We start from the raw sequence: 15701 nt of genomic DNA on the forward strand, positions 1-15701 counted from the left end.
GAAGGACTTGGAACAATTAAAACTCTGGACCCAAGGTTGTGAATGTATTCAAATGATTCATCGATCGTGGAATGGGCTTGGTAGTAAATTATCGGAAAGCTTTATTTAAGAGACCTTTGATTATTGAGACATGGTACTAGAGATAATCGTCAACATTAACATTCATATTCTATTTAATAGTTATAATCAACCAATTATATAATGCATAAGCGTTTATATATTTAATCAATATCCATATTTGTTGAAATAGAATGTTCTATAATGAAATAGATAGAACAGTAAGATTTTAGCAGACACTAAACGATAAATTGTTGAGTAATAACTGTTGAGAGGTCACCAAAAGTTGTTGAGTTTGTTTATTAAACACCTTACTGTTCGTAGAGGAAAATGGCTTAATGTTAACATATATAAAGCCAAGGATTTCATCATACATTATTTTTATCTTATTTACAATCTTTGTGTATTATTACTTCTATGTTGTATATAGAGAAAGAAAGTGAAGAACTTTATTATAATTTTGTATACTAAATCTGTTTAATATAATATTGAGAATGTTTATTATATATCCAATGAATACAGGCGCTCATTCTCAACAATATTTTAGTATACTACTTGAAGTAATCCTTACAATAATATATAAGTCCTTTTGTTTTTTATTATTGGTATTTGTGACAAATGAAATCCTGATGTTATTATAAACGATTTTGTGAACACTTCAGTCAATAACAACGTTTTTGTTTTACTCGTTTATATAAGTGCAAGTATCTGTATATCTGTGTGTTTTAATTCACCTCTTGTGTAGAGTATAATTTATGTATCATATACAGGCAATAAATCAAGAACCATTTATCTATTTTAGTAATCTAGAAGAGGTATCTCTTGCAATATGTAATATCAGGGGTATTACATTCTTGTTTTTCGTTTTTATCTTGTTTATATAATTATGTGTATCTGTACACCTGTATATATTAGTTTACTCTTTATGTCGAGTATAGTCTATATGTCATATATAGACAACAACCAAGCTATATCTATCTATTTTAGGGTCTAGAAGAGTATATCTCTCGTAATCGGGTTTTCATCTATTACAGCTATCAGAAACACATAACCTCAGGTTTGTTACACCATAGGTCCTCATCTGAGAGGCAAAAAGAAATGCCATCTCCTGGAATCGAACCAGGGTTTCATCGGCCACAACGATGTGTACTAACCACTATACTAAGATGGCAGGACATCCTGGTATTTTGTTGTAGAATAGAATAGTTATAACCATCAAGATTACATAAGATCCTGAATGAATCTAGAACCAATTAGTGTATTAATAAGCCATACATGTGCTACAACATTAGATGCTGCATAATAAAAAGATTGGATTACATAAGATCTTGGCAAATCTAGAATTTACCTATTGTTTTATTAAGTCCCACGTGTATTACTAATCACCATGATTAGAGAATTGGGATGCAGTTCTAATCCAGTAGTGCACCTAAATTAATATAATAAATTTTAGGGTTTGAATCAGTCAAGTCATTAATGTAGTAATCTGAATAATCGATCGAGCTCCAGAAAACATATAAAAGGACAACGTTTTCAGGAGATAAAAGATCATCTTCCATAATCGTTTCTTGTAAATAATTTATATATTATGTATAAGCAAGTAACAAGTCAAGTAACTTCGAATAAGTACATTAGCTCGATATAAGCCGCTTAATATATAAGACCGTTTTAGTAATTATACTATCGACTATAGTTGATTACTGTCTCGATTATTTGAATTACTATTAATATTATTTGCGCTTCCCCGGAATACACAAAGAACTTCACCACACCATACTACAACATATTTGTCGTAGATCAACCTTGGTATTATGATTATATAAAAAAACGATTAGGGTTGAAAAATATTGTTAGGGTTTTGTGATGGTTGTCAAGAAAAGGTTCTAGTCTAGTTTGGATTTATAGGACTTAGGGTTTGTTGATAAATCCCATGTGATTGTTGAATACTATGTAACAAAATGAAACATTCATGAAACATTAAATAGCTAATTAAGGAGAAATGTATCTACGGTGACAGTCGTTACAGAACCTCAAATAAGAAACTATCAACCCATAGTTCATATATAAAGGACCAGTATCTTGGTATCTAAATTTATATGTTTGGTTGATTTATAATTATATGTAGCACATCGTATAATACAAAAAAAAAAAACAAGCAATAAACCCTTAACCCTCCTAGATATATATAAGAACGTTATATATAGGAGAATTAAGGATTATTGCTTGTTTTTCTATTTATGTTTATATACAATATATAGATTATTTACAAAAAAAGGTTATGGAAGATGATCTTTTATCTCCGGAAAACGTTGTCCTTTTATGTGTTTTCTGGAGCTCGATCGATTATTCAGATTAGTACATTAATGATCTGACTGATTCAAACCCTAAAATTTATTACATTAATCTAGGTGCACTAGTGGATTAGAACTACACCTCAATTCTCTAATCATGGTAATTAGTAATACACGTGGGACTTATTAAAACAATAAATAGTTCTAGATTCATTCAGGATCTTATGTAATCTCGATGGTCATAATTATTCTATTCCACAACAATATTATGATAGTTAACAGATTCTTATTATTAGTTGTAGCTTATTAAGATGACTACGTATATGTTATTATGACATAGAATGTTGAAAAATGAGAGTTTATTACTGCCATTTCCATAAGAATTATTTTTAATTAGTTTTTTTGTATATTATGTGGTGTATGGATGTACCATAATATATCGGAAACATTTTGTTTCTCACCAAACATGTTTTTTAGAGATTTGAAAAGAAATAAAAAACTTAAAAGAAGACTTGAAATAAATACAAGGATGTATACTGTATACGCTATATAATAAGTATATACATATATTTAATATAAAAAATAAAATAATCATTTATAATTTAATAATGTCTGCCATTACTATGGACGCTGAGTGCTCCAAATTCCAACAAAAATATATATAATTATAGATCTGTCAAGATATGAACAATATGCTCATGGGGTTTCTTTATTAAAGACTGTTTTTTTATTATATTGGTAAGAATGGAATTAGAAAAAAAATATATTTCGTAAGAGGAAAATATTTGAGGATATAATTAGAAAAATGAAGGATCAATTTGTATTTCTGTATAAACATAATGTATAGTTATGTATGTTATTTGTGTAGGTTTTTAATAAACTGGATATCCGATTTACTAGTAACTGGAGTCATGACAAGGCTAACTCCAAACATCACTACTTTTCAAGAAGGTTAATTATACATATTAGTGGAATTTGCAACTCTTAGTGTTTATGATAATGAGAAACTTTATTAAGTTTATATGTATATATGTATATATATATTATTTTTATATTAAATATATGTATACACTTATTATGTACACAGTATTCGGTGTAAACTATTTTATTTTTTTCAAGACTTTTACTTAAAATGTTCTATATATATTATAGTACATTTGCATATTAACATATTATACGCAAAAAATAATTTGAAGATAATTCTTATGGAAATGACAATAATAAAACTGTCATTTTCCAACAACATTACATGTGGGAAAACCATTGGTTAAATTATATTTTCGTGTAATGAGTCATTTTTATTTCATATCCTTCAACTCGAATATGTTCTCCACTTCTGCATTGTTGGGTGCGAAAGGAGATGTTGGAATTATGTGATCTGCTTTGGTTGTTTCTATATTGTTATGATCATTTGTATTATCTTCGAAATTTTCTTCTAAGGAAGTCCCATTTTCAAGATCATCCGCCCAAGTAACCTTCTTTTTTTGATTACCGATATTTTCATAAGATGAACCAAAAATCTTGGATAAAATAATTTGACGATATTTGAGGCCACCATAAAATATACCAACCAAACTGAACAGAGATATCATAATAATTCCATTAATATTGTCTTTATTTTCTTCTTTGTCATCTTCTTCCTCCTCCTCGTCGGCATCTTCTTCTTCTTCTTCTTTTTCTTCTTCGTTATCATTATCATCAGTATTCTTTTCTTCTTCTTCTTCTTCTTCGTTTTCTTCATCTGTTTGTTTGAATGGTGAACCACTAGTGATTATAATATCTTTTCCTTCAGTAGTAGATAATAAAACCTGGTTCATAGAAATATCTATAATTCCTCTACTAATTTCACTTTTATCGTATGGGACCATATGAGATGCATTAAAAACACTAATAAATGTCAAATTTTTATCATATTTGATGTACCCTACAGTTTCATCTAAACCAGAATCTGGATTATTGTAAACCCATTCATAATCTTGAACATTACTGGTAAAACCTGTTGATCCACCCCATTCTAAATTGCTAATACTGTCTAAGATACCTTTATTATTGCATATTAAATCCTTATCACCATTGAATAAAATAATTTCAATACCATCACTTAATAAATTTGGTAGCAAAGCGATTGATTGTGCCATACCCTGGTTAGTTAGTTCTTCATCGACTTCTAGTCTGCATTCCTTCCAACTATTCTCCCAATTTTTATTTATATGTAAAGCATTTTGAACTTGTTGTTTTGAAAAAAATTTGGCGACATTACTGATATCTTCGGGCCAATTCATTCCACATGCTGGGTATGAGTCTCTTAAATCATAGTTATAGACATTAATACATTGGTCTTGTTCCACATCACTTGTAATGGTTAATAATGTTTGTAAAATTTTCTGACATTCAGGGTATTCAAATTTTGAAGAGGAATCGCTAAGTGCAGAGTTGATCTTATTTTGACAATCTTCATGTTGTTTTAGTAGATCTATGAAAAATTGTGATTGCCTATCAATGAGTCCATTCTCCATAGCAAATGGCAAATATGATAAGGATTGAGAAGTTGGATCTATCCAACCATTCCCGATCAAAAGAGATTTCAAATGATATAGCTTGTCTTTCAGATCTTGTGAAACAATTTTTTTATTGCGGTTCTGTATGAATTTTGCAAAATATGGGATATATTGGCCTGCATAACTTTCACCAGCTAAAATAATATCTTTATTAAGATCCATTGGAAAAAGTTCGAAATATTTATTTAAGAATTCCATCAATCTTTCACTGATCTTGTTAAGATCTTTCTCAAATAAAGTATTGATTGACTCACCTTTAAAAGACGAAAACCCAGTTCCAATAGGTTGGTCAACAAACACCAAATCACCTCTTGTATGCCAAGAGCCCTTATTTATGATTGCATTCCCCTTATGGTCTATTCTAAATGGACCTATTTCCACCAATGCACCATCCATGGAAGAACAACCTGGACCACCATTAAACCAGAATATTAGAGGTTTTGTATCGAAATCTTTATTATGTTGTGATGATTTATCTTGAAACTTCCAAAAGAAATAACCGAAATCTGAAGGAATATTGTTGTTGTTGTTTGGATCTTGTTTAATATCATCAAACATAGAAATGTGACCTGCATACATTTGTGGAATAGAATTTACATCTTTGATTTTATCGAGGCCCGGTAGTTGTGTCGGGTCAACTAAGTATTGGTTTAATAATAGATCATCGGAAGTACTAGACTTATCTGCAGCCCATGTCAACGATAAAAGATAGCAAACACATAGTAGTAAATGTAAATAGTATTCACCACTAACCATTGTCTTGTTATCTACTAATATTCTCAGGCATATGAGTTGCCAACATCATCATTCCTAACATTATATCGCTTTCCTTAATGTATGTTTAAAGTCTCGATGGTTGTCGTTATTAAAGCTAAATCAACACTTGATGGAAATTTCAAAAATTTAAGCAATTTTTCGTTTTCCATTTTTTCTCTCGTGGCTTTTCCGAACTGTTTGGGACATGTTTTCTATTTCCAGATGTCTACTATCTAATTAGGAAAATGTGTCTTAAACAGAAAATTGCTCGAGCCACAGAAACATTTTTGGTGTTTTTCTTTTTTTCTGCTGTTTTCCGCAATTTGCCGCGATGTTAAACTTTTGTGAAGGGAAAAACAAGAAGGATAAAAAAAAAAGAGTAAATTTTAAATTCCACTGTAAAAAAATAATAAAAACATAAACAGAAACAAACGAAGCAAAGGAAATTTTGGAAAATCTTCTCACCAAAAAAGTTGGTAAAAGAATCATTTCGTTTTCATGTGTATGACTCTTACTTTATTCTCATTTCAGTCCGGTTGGGTTCAATTCGTGTCGTTCTATGTCATTTTACTTTATCTTTGGGAGGCTGTTCAATCGATTTCATATACTAGTAAAATAAACAAACAGTAAAATAATAACGTATATATATATATATATATATATATATATATATATATGCACTAATACTCGCTTGCGTCTGCAAGTATGTATATACATTCTTATTTATCTACTTACTTGTATGCATCTACGTATACATATACATATACCTGCTTCTAGGTGATTAATCGAAGATAAAATAAAGTTTAGAACCATTAAGGAAGTATATATCACCTGTAAAGATGACTCTACCAGAATCCAAAGATTTGACTCATTTGTTCTCTGATGAAACTAGAGCAAGGAAACCATCTCCATTGAAAACTTGTATCCACCTGTTCAACGACCCTAATATTATTTTCTTGGGTGGTGGTCTACCAATGTCTGACTATTTCCCATGGGATAATCTATCGGTTGATTCACCAATTCCACCTTTCACTAAAGGTATTGGTGCCTCAATTGATTCCAGAAATAATGATATCTTGAAAGCTGAATTGAAGAAAAATGAAAAATTACACGATGGTGATATCCCACTTGCAAGAGCTTTACAATATGGGTTCTCTGCTGGTCAACCAGAATTGATGAATTTCTTAAGAGAGCACACTACAATAATCCATAACATGCAATATAAAGACTGGGACGTTGTGGCTACCACCGGTAACACCAACGCTTGGGAATCCACTTTGAGAGTCTTCTGTAACAGGGGGGATGTTATCCTGGCTGAGGCTCACTCTTTCTCTTCTTCTTTGGCTGCTGCTCAAGCACAAGGTGTCATCACATTTCCTGTTCCAATTGACGAACATGGGATAATTCCTTCAAAATTGGCTCAAATATTAGATAATTGGACTGAAGGTGCTCCAAAACCAAAGTTGTTATATACAATCCCAACCGGTCAAAATCCAACAGGTTCTTCTTTATCCGATGAGAGAAAGGAGGAAATCTATGAGATTGCTCAAAAACATGATTTTATTATTATTGAAGATGAACCTTACTACTTCTTGCAAGTAGGCAGATACATTAAGGACCTTGGTGAAAGAGCTAAGCTGGAGACTGATGTTAGACCAACCCATGAAAAGTTTTTACAATCTCTAGCTAAGACTTTCTTATCTATAGATACTGAAGGCCGTGTTATTAGAATGGATTCTTTCTCTAAAGTTTTGGCACCAGGTACAAGATTAGGTTGGATCACAGGTTCTAAAAGATTGTTGAAAGCTTATATTTCACTACATGAAATGACTATCCAGGCACCAGCAGGTTTTACACAAGCCATGGTATCTTCTACTTTAAATAAGTGGGGTCAGTCAGGTTACTTAGATTGGTTGATCTGTTTACGTCATGAATATCTATTGAAACGTAACCATGCTATTGATTGTTTGTTCAAGTATATACCTGATACTTCAATCTTTACTATCAATCCACCAATTGCTGGTATGTTCTTTACTGTAAACATTGATGCTTCAGCTCATCCAGAATTTAAGACTAAATTTGACTCAGACCCAACTAAAGTCGAACAGCATATCTACGATACCGTCATTAGTAATGGTGTTTTAGTGGTTCCAGGTATTTGGTTCATCACTGATGGTGAAACTACCCCTGCTCAACCAAAGGAATCTAAAGAGATCTCCAATCCAAATATTGTTTTCTTTAGAGGTACCTTTGCTGCTGTTGCACCAGAAAAATTAGAAAATGGTATAAAAAGATTTGCTGATGTTTTAAAAAAAAGAATTTGCACTTAATTAAATTCTAGATATTGATTATTAAAATGATAAATTATTTTATTCTATTCTATTCTTTCTTCTTTTATGTATGTATGTATGTATGAATGGATATTGATTCTTGTAGCACTTTGCCAAATTTAATAAAATACATGAGTTCTTCTTATAGTCAGAATATTGTTATTTCTTATAGATAAGTTATTAGCATTGATAATAATATAATACAAATATATTGTTGTTTATTCTTTGCAAAAAAGAACAAACAAATATAAAGAGCTTATAAGTACATGTGTACACACTCACTCACTCACTCACTCACAATCATATATATATATATATATATATATATGAATATTATTCATTATATATTTCTTGTTTCTTCTCCATTATGTTCTTCCATAGTATCAAGCATTTCACAATTTGGATGGATAACATAAACAATCTTACTTGGGTCTACTTGAACTTGAACTTCTTCGTCTTCGTTATCTTCACTCATATTCTCTCTCGTACCACGAATTTCCATAAGAATTCTATCTTTAACTAATCTTTTTAATACTTTATATGCTAATTTCCGTTCTTGCCAATATTCGTTCTCTGAACTTATATCATTTTCTCTTTGTAAAAGATACCATTCAACAATCTCAGTTGCAGTCATTTCTTTACCATGTTGTCTTTCCATATTAGCAATCTTATGAACAAGCAAATTCATCATTGATATATACTTATCATACGTGATTGTAGTTTTATGTTTGTGATTATTGCTCTCCGATTCAGCATTGGACTTAGTATTTGAAACATCCTCTGTTGTTGGAGACGATTCGTCATTTGTGCCAATGACATTTTCAGTAGGAGACTCAGTGCCGTTTTCATTCTCGTCATCATCCATTTCAATATCATCCACATCAACACGTATAATACTTTGTCTTAATAAATCATAGGCTTCAGCTACAAAGGCAGGTGTAATTTCATCAACACAGTTAGCTCTTGCAATGGCTTCAGATAATCTGATCATACTCTCTAATTGTCTTACAGTAATTCTATAACTTGACCTGCTGTAGCCTTGAGCATCATCACTTCTCAAAATTTTATACTTATCAACCAAGAATTTACGAGCTTCCTTCGTTAAAACGGGTTTAAATGTTCTAGCATACTTGATATATCTTCGTAATTGTTGGCTAGTAAAAGGTGGTTGAATAGCATCGTCTCTTTTCATATGTAGATTAACGATATGAGATGCTAATTCAGTATCAATCTTTTCATTACAATCATCTAAAATAACAAAGAATAAATCAAAACGAGACATAATTGGAGCTGTCATATTTAAGTTACCTCTAAGAGATAACTTTCTGTTATAACGCCCACCTATTGGATTGGCAGCTGCTAAGATAGATGTTCGAGCATTTAAGGTTGCATGAATACCTGCTTTGGCAATGGAAATAGTTTGTTGTTCCATAGCTTCATGGATAGCCACCTGATCAGACACATCCATTTTGTCAAACTCATCGATACAACAAATACCATTATCTGCCAACATTAATGCCCCTGCTTCAATAGTGTAGTCACCGGCTTCTTCATCTCTTACTACAGCAGCGGTCAAACCAGCTGCAGAAGAAGCCTTACCAGAGGTATAAACTGCTCTTGGTGCAAAATTACAAACATATTTCAAAAACTGTGATTTGGATGTAGATGGATCACCTACAATACAAATGTTGATATCACCTCTTAATTTAATACCTTCTACAGTAGTCTTATGGACACCTCCCAACATTTGTAGTAAAATCCCTTTTTTAATTACTTCATGACCAAAAACCGCAGGCGCGATGGATCTTACCAATTTATCATAAATATGTTCATCTTTGACCATTTCTTTTAGTTCATTGATTTCATCTGCATTTAAACTATTTAAAAATAATTCCTGATCTTTCTCATGATCCTGATATACACTGTACCCATATAAATTTGCATCAATATTTAATTCATTTTCTGTGTTTGAATTTTTTTCATCCGGGTCATTATTATTGTTGTTAATATTAGAACCTACACTAACAACATGACATGCAAGAAAACTCATTTTATAGGTCAAATCACGAACACCTAAGGATCGTAGACCGGTAACACCACTATTCAAACCTTCAGATGACCTTGCAATTGAACGTGTATCTCTTATACTACTTGGTTTAACACCTGGAAGACCTAATTGTGATATATCAGGAACCACAATGTCTGTACCTGTGAATTTACATCTATCACCAGGTTTAGCTCTTTCCACACAATCTCCTCTTAAAATAACATCTAATGTACGGGGCATTGAACCATTTGGGATTTCATTTGCATTTTCTTGGATTCTAACTTTTTGCCAATCAAGGAAACTAGATCTAGCTACATTTAGGGTCCAAAATGCTCTATTTTCACAGGTTGGATTTGGACAAAATGTTGGTTCCGTGTACTTAAAAGACTGTTCAATGTTATCAATAATGGCACGACATACATCACAGGTAAAACTGGCTTTATACAATTCTGGACGCACTTCTGAAGTTCTAGTTACAGTACCTGATATAGTCAATAGAGTACCAATTTTATCGGATTTCACATCACGAATTCTATGGACAACTGGTAAATTGAAAAAACTAATTTGGAATACACGTTCAGCTTGATCCACACTGGTTGTTGAAGTTGTTGTCTTTGTTTCATTGGTCGAAGTAGCACCATTCGACATTGGTAAAGAACTTGGAATTTGTGATCTCATGGAATCAGGATTTCCTTCCTCGGTTTTGTCTCCTTGGACTGAGTCTCTTGTTAATAATAATTCAGAAGCATATTTTCGAATAACTCTTTTAAGACCTTTAATTAAAAATGGCAAGAATCTATAATATTGTTCAGAGATAGCCATTGCTAATGCACCATTTTCTCTCATTGAAATATGTTGATAATCAATGTAAATAGTACTTAAGTCATAAGCATTCATAAATTCAATCTGTGCTCTATAGATTTTATCAGATTGACCGGTTTCCTCATTGGGGATAGAAAAATCTTCTAAAAATTGTTCAAAAGCTTCACGCACTTTTTCACCAGTAACATCATCTACCTTTCTAACATGGTTTACTGTTCTTCTTCTAATCCCCTGCATAGGTAAATCTTCAATATCATGTGGTGAGGCTGGGGTTCCACTTTGTGGATCATTCTGGGAACTAAATTGCGACAAGTTTGGATTATTTAGATGTGATTGTGAAGAGCTAGGAAACTGTACTCGAGAATTGATATGAGATTCATTTTCAAAGGCCGAACTACTTGCAAAAGTACCAGGAATTGAAGATCCAGGCGGGGATGAGTTTGAAGGTCTGTGGGCAGGCGTTAAATCAGAGGGTGGTGGTGATGACATTTCACTATGCTATAATATAGTTTTTCTACGTGTATTGTGATTTGTTCGAAGTTTCAAAGTCGATTTGTATCTAACAGACTAAATATGATATGACATGGCACTACAAGTATAAAAATATTTAAACGTTGTTCGTTGATCTATGTTTAAACTTGTTTTTTAACTTTTTCTCTCTTTCCATTTTTTCATTTTTTGTATCTCGAGCTAAAAAATGTATTATGATTTTACCCAAATAGGAAATGTTATTATCATTAATAGAAAATTTTAATCGGTGTAAACAAGAATCAAAAGAATGGTAACATATGGCAATAAAGGTAGTGATAATGACAACGAGAATAGTTGTGATAAAAGACGTTGTGTCAACTGATTGAACAATCAACAGCTATAAATTCTATAAATAACTAATATATGTATATGTATAAATTTGTTTGCTTGTAGTATGGATGTAGAGAATTCAATAATTGATCAAATGAAAACAAGAATAGGCTGTTGTTAAGTAAATATAATCCACTGAGTATTGGTAAGCTTTAATTAGTTTAAAAGAATAAAATAATAGTAGAGTTAATAAATATTTTTTTCTTGGGGATCAATAAAACAAAATTAAGGTCTGTTCATAGATTGTATGTGATGAGAGTAAACGGTAATAAAACTCATCAGAATAGTTCAAATGTATTATACCTGGAGAAAATGGTGGGAAAAAAAAAATCATTAAAAAAGTAACTCTTATAAGATATAAAAAAGATACTATTTACTAAAGTTACTTACATGGTTTATTGTAATTCAAATTGCCTTCCTTAACTGTCAATTAGATACAAAAGTATAAATATAAATTTTTATGTATATTGTACGCTAGTGCTTTAGTGGAGTTGAATCGAGACATGAATTTTATTCAGTGTCGTTGAGTTATTGAAGTAAAGAGTGGTGAGAATTATAAAAGAAGTTTATACCGAATTTGATAAGGTTTAATTTTATGTGTATAAGAGCCGTATTTTGTAATTAAAATTTCTGAAAATTTTTGTTCATAGAAATTGTCGTTGGCAAACAAATGTTTAATTGTATGTCTAATATGATAAACAAAACTTTTAAAAAAAGATTATTAAGTGAAGATTACTTCCTAAAATAGAACCAAAACATTCAAATTATTTTTTAAACTTTTCTAAACAATAATGGTTTTAATTATTTCTAATATATATATATTTTGAACTGATTTTATTATAGTAATACCACTTGATAATTATATTAGGGATACAAAATAATTTTACCAAGAATACACAACATATGTTCAAATAATGAATACATAATAATTTTCAGACTTCAGAATTTTTATTAAATCAAGCTTTTGTATTTCAAAATATTGTATATTTAAAAAAAACTGATATATTATAACATTATTTACACCATTTTAAATAGCCAGAAAACCATCAATAATGTAATCTACTTTTATCTTAAATCTGCGTTTAAAATAATATCTATGTTTTTATATAACACTAATTTATTCATATTATACAAAAATACAATTTCCATTGTAAATGAAAACTAAACTTCCTAACTGTGTGCTTTTATTATTTAAATTTATTATTATTACTATAAATGGATAACATGTGGAGCAAAGAGTTTCTGCTTTATTAAAAATTGTTACATAAGGCTTTTATGAAAAATTATTAAAGGATATAATGCAAAAAATACTTTAAAACTTAAAGACAATAACAATAAAGTTATTTCCTCGTCTATCATTATATAATGCATAAATTGTGACTGCAGAAATTAAAAATATATTATATCAACCTTCCCCCCCTTTTTTTTTCACCACTGGGTATCAATAAAAACTCCCTAACAACAAATATAAGAACAAAACAAAAAGAAATTATGCTCACTGGTTGAGCACTATATGTATGCAAACTGATTAAAATATTTCATAATAGAGAGACGAATATCCTATTATCTATATCGATTGGACAGATTTTATAACTAATAACGAATAAACAGAATCAACATAAAATTATCTATGTTTTCTTTTTTCTTGCATTCCAAGCAGAACTCTTACAGTTTCCTGTGAGTGCATTTTTGGGAAAAGTATAACCAGCCATTTTCCAGCTTGTCAAATTAGCATTGGTATATGCATTCTTATGAGATTCAATATAATCATAAGTAGGAAAATCCTCTGGATCACATGTAGTTGATATTGCATTCTTCGGTTGGTAAATCCTAACATAGTCAATGGACATAGTAACAGGGAAAAAAATTTGGGGCCAATCAATATAATCCCAACTATTAGATATACCCAAATTTAAAATTATTGACATTGGCTCTTTACTAATTGTTCTCCAGCCAATATTCCCATTCGGATGTAAGGCTGTGGAATATAATGTAAATGTAGGAACCCCTCCAACACTCCACTGAACATAACCATCTTTATCATCATTTAAATATTCCATACCGAAGGTCTGATAATATCCACCTTGTGGACCATATTCATACCATGCAGTATTTAATGTTGTCACAGCAGATATAGCTTGCTGAAATGGTCCACCAGTATAACTATTCATCGCTGTGGTGCTAAAATTGTAAATTTCTATATATTCATAATCAGGTATGTACCAAATATCAAAAGGCGCAACTTGTAAAGATTGAGATGCAACACCTGTACCCAAAGCAGTATCTACTGATCCTTCAAGAACATCGATTTCAGGGGCACCACGACCTATACCAGGAGATGGAGTATCTTCATCATCACATGTGCATGCACTCAACCTTTGACCCGGTAGATACGATATACCATCTGGAGAACTTTGATTTGGTGTAATACCAGCATCACAAGAATCATATGAGTAAGGCCACAAACCTTCCGTGGAAGCTAAGTAACCTGGTCTAGCTAAATTCCCCATAGTCCAAATACCGGGCCATAAACCTGCAACACGCCCATAATTAGGCAAATTAGCAGATACCTCAATAGATCCCTGTGTAAAGCAAAATTTATTCCAACTTTGTAACATACCTGATCTATAAAAAAGATTATGATTTTTGTAGGCATCCATTCTTAATTTTAAAGTTCCATTAGAAGTAGTGGTAGAATCTGGGGAATACCATTCTAAGTCATTTGTTGCAGCATAATGAATATTTGGAGAGGTCCAGAATTGATCATCACCTTCATAAAATGTCCTTCCCTCAGCATTAAATTCATCTGAAAAAACCAATTGCCATGTGTCACCATTTTTAGACTTTTTAGTATATGCTGAAGTTGGTGTATCTGGATCAATAAGTGAAGTTCTAATAGCTGCAAGTTGTGGGTACTGGTACTCTGTTAGATATTCTACAAAAGTGACATTTTCAGGTACTGAATCAGTCTTTGTTGAATGATTCACATAACCTGTGAATGTCAATGCAGGTAAGACAATGAATACGGCCATTGCACCAAGAAACAAGGTCAATAATCCTGCAAATCCCATAAGTGATTTTGTATTCATATGTCTTAAATCTTCCAGGACCCTTCTTCTATCTAATTTAGCCTCTTCTTCAGGATTTGGGTTATGTAAATAATCGTCTACCTCCTTTTCATCCATAGACAGGGGGAAAAGTGATTTTGGATATCCTCCAAACGGTGAAAAATCTTTTTCAATAAAACCATTATTTTTCGAACCAAAAGAAGAAGAATCTATTGTAGAAGATGAATTATGATTTGAACTTTTTGTGTTAGTTTCTGTCGGTGAAATTACCACTTTATTAATTTGTAGAACTTGTTTTGGAACTGTAGAACTCACTTTTGGGTATCTGTCAAATGGTTTCGGGGTATGGATAAAACTATTACTTAGTGGTATATCACTTATAAGTTTGGATGTCGAGATATATTTACCTGGATTTGGAGGGGAGTTTTCATTACCAATAGAATCATTAAACTTTGTATTTGTATTTAAATTAGATTTAGAATTTGATGAAGACGTGTATTCACCATCATAACTGGTATTGTTAACATTTCTGTTATTTCCTTCACTTGTCCTGTCTCTTGAATAATATCCTCTATAGTCTGGATAGGGGTTACTTGCTTGATATCTTGCAGTCCCATGTGTGTGTGTAGGCAGTAAAGAATTTTGACTATCTCCCTGACTGTCAGGGAATGATTCCATGAAATCATCACGCTGTGTTGTAAACGGATTATTTAGAGATGGTGACTCATCAAAACGACCTGCTACCTGTACATTTTTGAGTTGTTCATCGTCATATTGAACGTTATTTTCTGAATACGGTGTTGAACTCGACGTAAATTCTTCCAGACTAGACGATGTGTTTTCTTCCATAACATTTCTTGAAGCATTATACTCATTTGTTAATTTTCTCATAATGACGGTAACTTAAAAAA

General features: G+C 31.5%; 4 protein-coding genes and 1 non-coding gene across 5 annotated transcripts; 1 reads left to right on the forward strand and 4 right to left on the reverse strand.

The window, feature by feature from the left end:
* Window positions 1-1155: 1155 nt before the first annotated feature.
* PWA37_004790 lies at window positions 1156-1229 on the reverse strand. The gene has a single exon. It is a non-coding gene; the product is annotated as a tRNA-His (tRNA).
* Window positions 1230-3646: 2417 nt separating this feature from the next.
* Window positions 3647-5662, reverse strand: KEX1 (serine-type carboxypeptidase; the record flags this gene model as incomplete). The annotated part of the gene is made up of 1 exon (XM_064861264.1): window positions 3647-5662. The coding sequence occupies one exon, from the start codon at window positions 5660-5662 to the stop codon at window positions 3647-3649; it is 2016 nt and encodes a 671-aa protein (XP_064716941.1).
* Window positions 5663-6501: 839 nt separating this feature from the next.
* ARO8 (bifunctional 2-aminoadipate transaminase/aromatic-amino-acid:2-oxoglutarate transaminase) lies at window positions 6502-7992 on the forward strand (the record flags this gene model as incomplete). The annotated part of the gene is made up of 1 exon (XM_064861265.1): window positions 6502-7992. The coding sequence occupies one exon, from the start codon at window positions 6502-6504 to the stop codon at window positions 7990-7992; it is 1491 nt and encodes a 496-aa protein (XP_064716942.1).
* Window positions 7993-8332: 340 nt separating this feature from the next.
* MCM6 (MCM DNA helicase complex subunit MCM6) lies at window positions 8333-11350 on the reverse strand (the record flags this gene model as incomplete). The annotated part of the gene is made up of 1 exon (XM_064861266.1): window positions 8333-11350. One exon carries the CDS (start codon window positions 11348-11350, stop codon window positions 8333-8335), a length of 3018 nt encoding a protein of 1005 aa, XP_064716943.1.
* Window positions 11351-13350: 2000 nt separating this feature from the next.
* SKN1 (beta-glucan synthesis-associated protein SKN1) lies at window positions 13351-15681 on the reverse strand (the record flags this gene model as incomplete). The annotated part of the gene is made up of 1 exon (XM_064861267.1): window positions 13351-15681. The coding sequence occupies one exon, from the start codon at window positions 15679-15681 to the stop codon at window positions 13351-13353; it is 2331 nt and encodes a 776-aa protein (XP_064716944.1).
* Between the last annotated feature and the right edge of the window lie 20 nt (window positions 15682-15701).

The sequence above is a fragment of the Arxiozyma heterogenica genome (assembly GCF_036370985.1).
Source record: "Arxiozyma heterogenica strain weizmannii chromosome Unknown scaffold_7, whole genome shotgun sequence".
Taxonomy (NCBI): domain Eukaryota; kingdom Fungi; phylum Ascomycota; class Saccharomycetes; order Saccharomycetales; family Saccharomycetaceae; genus Arxiozyma; species Arxiozyma heterogenica.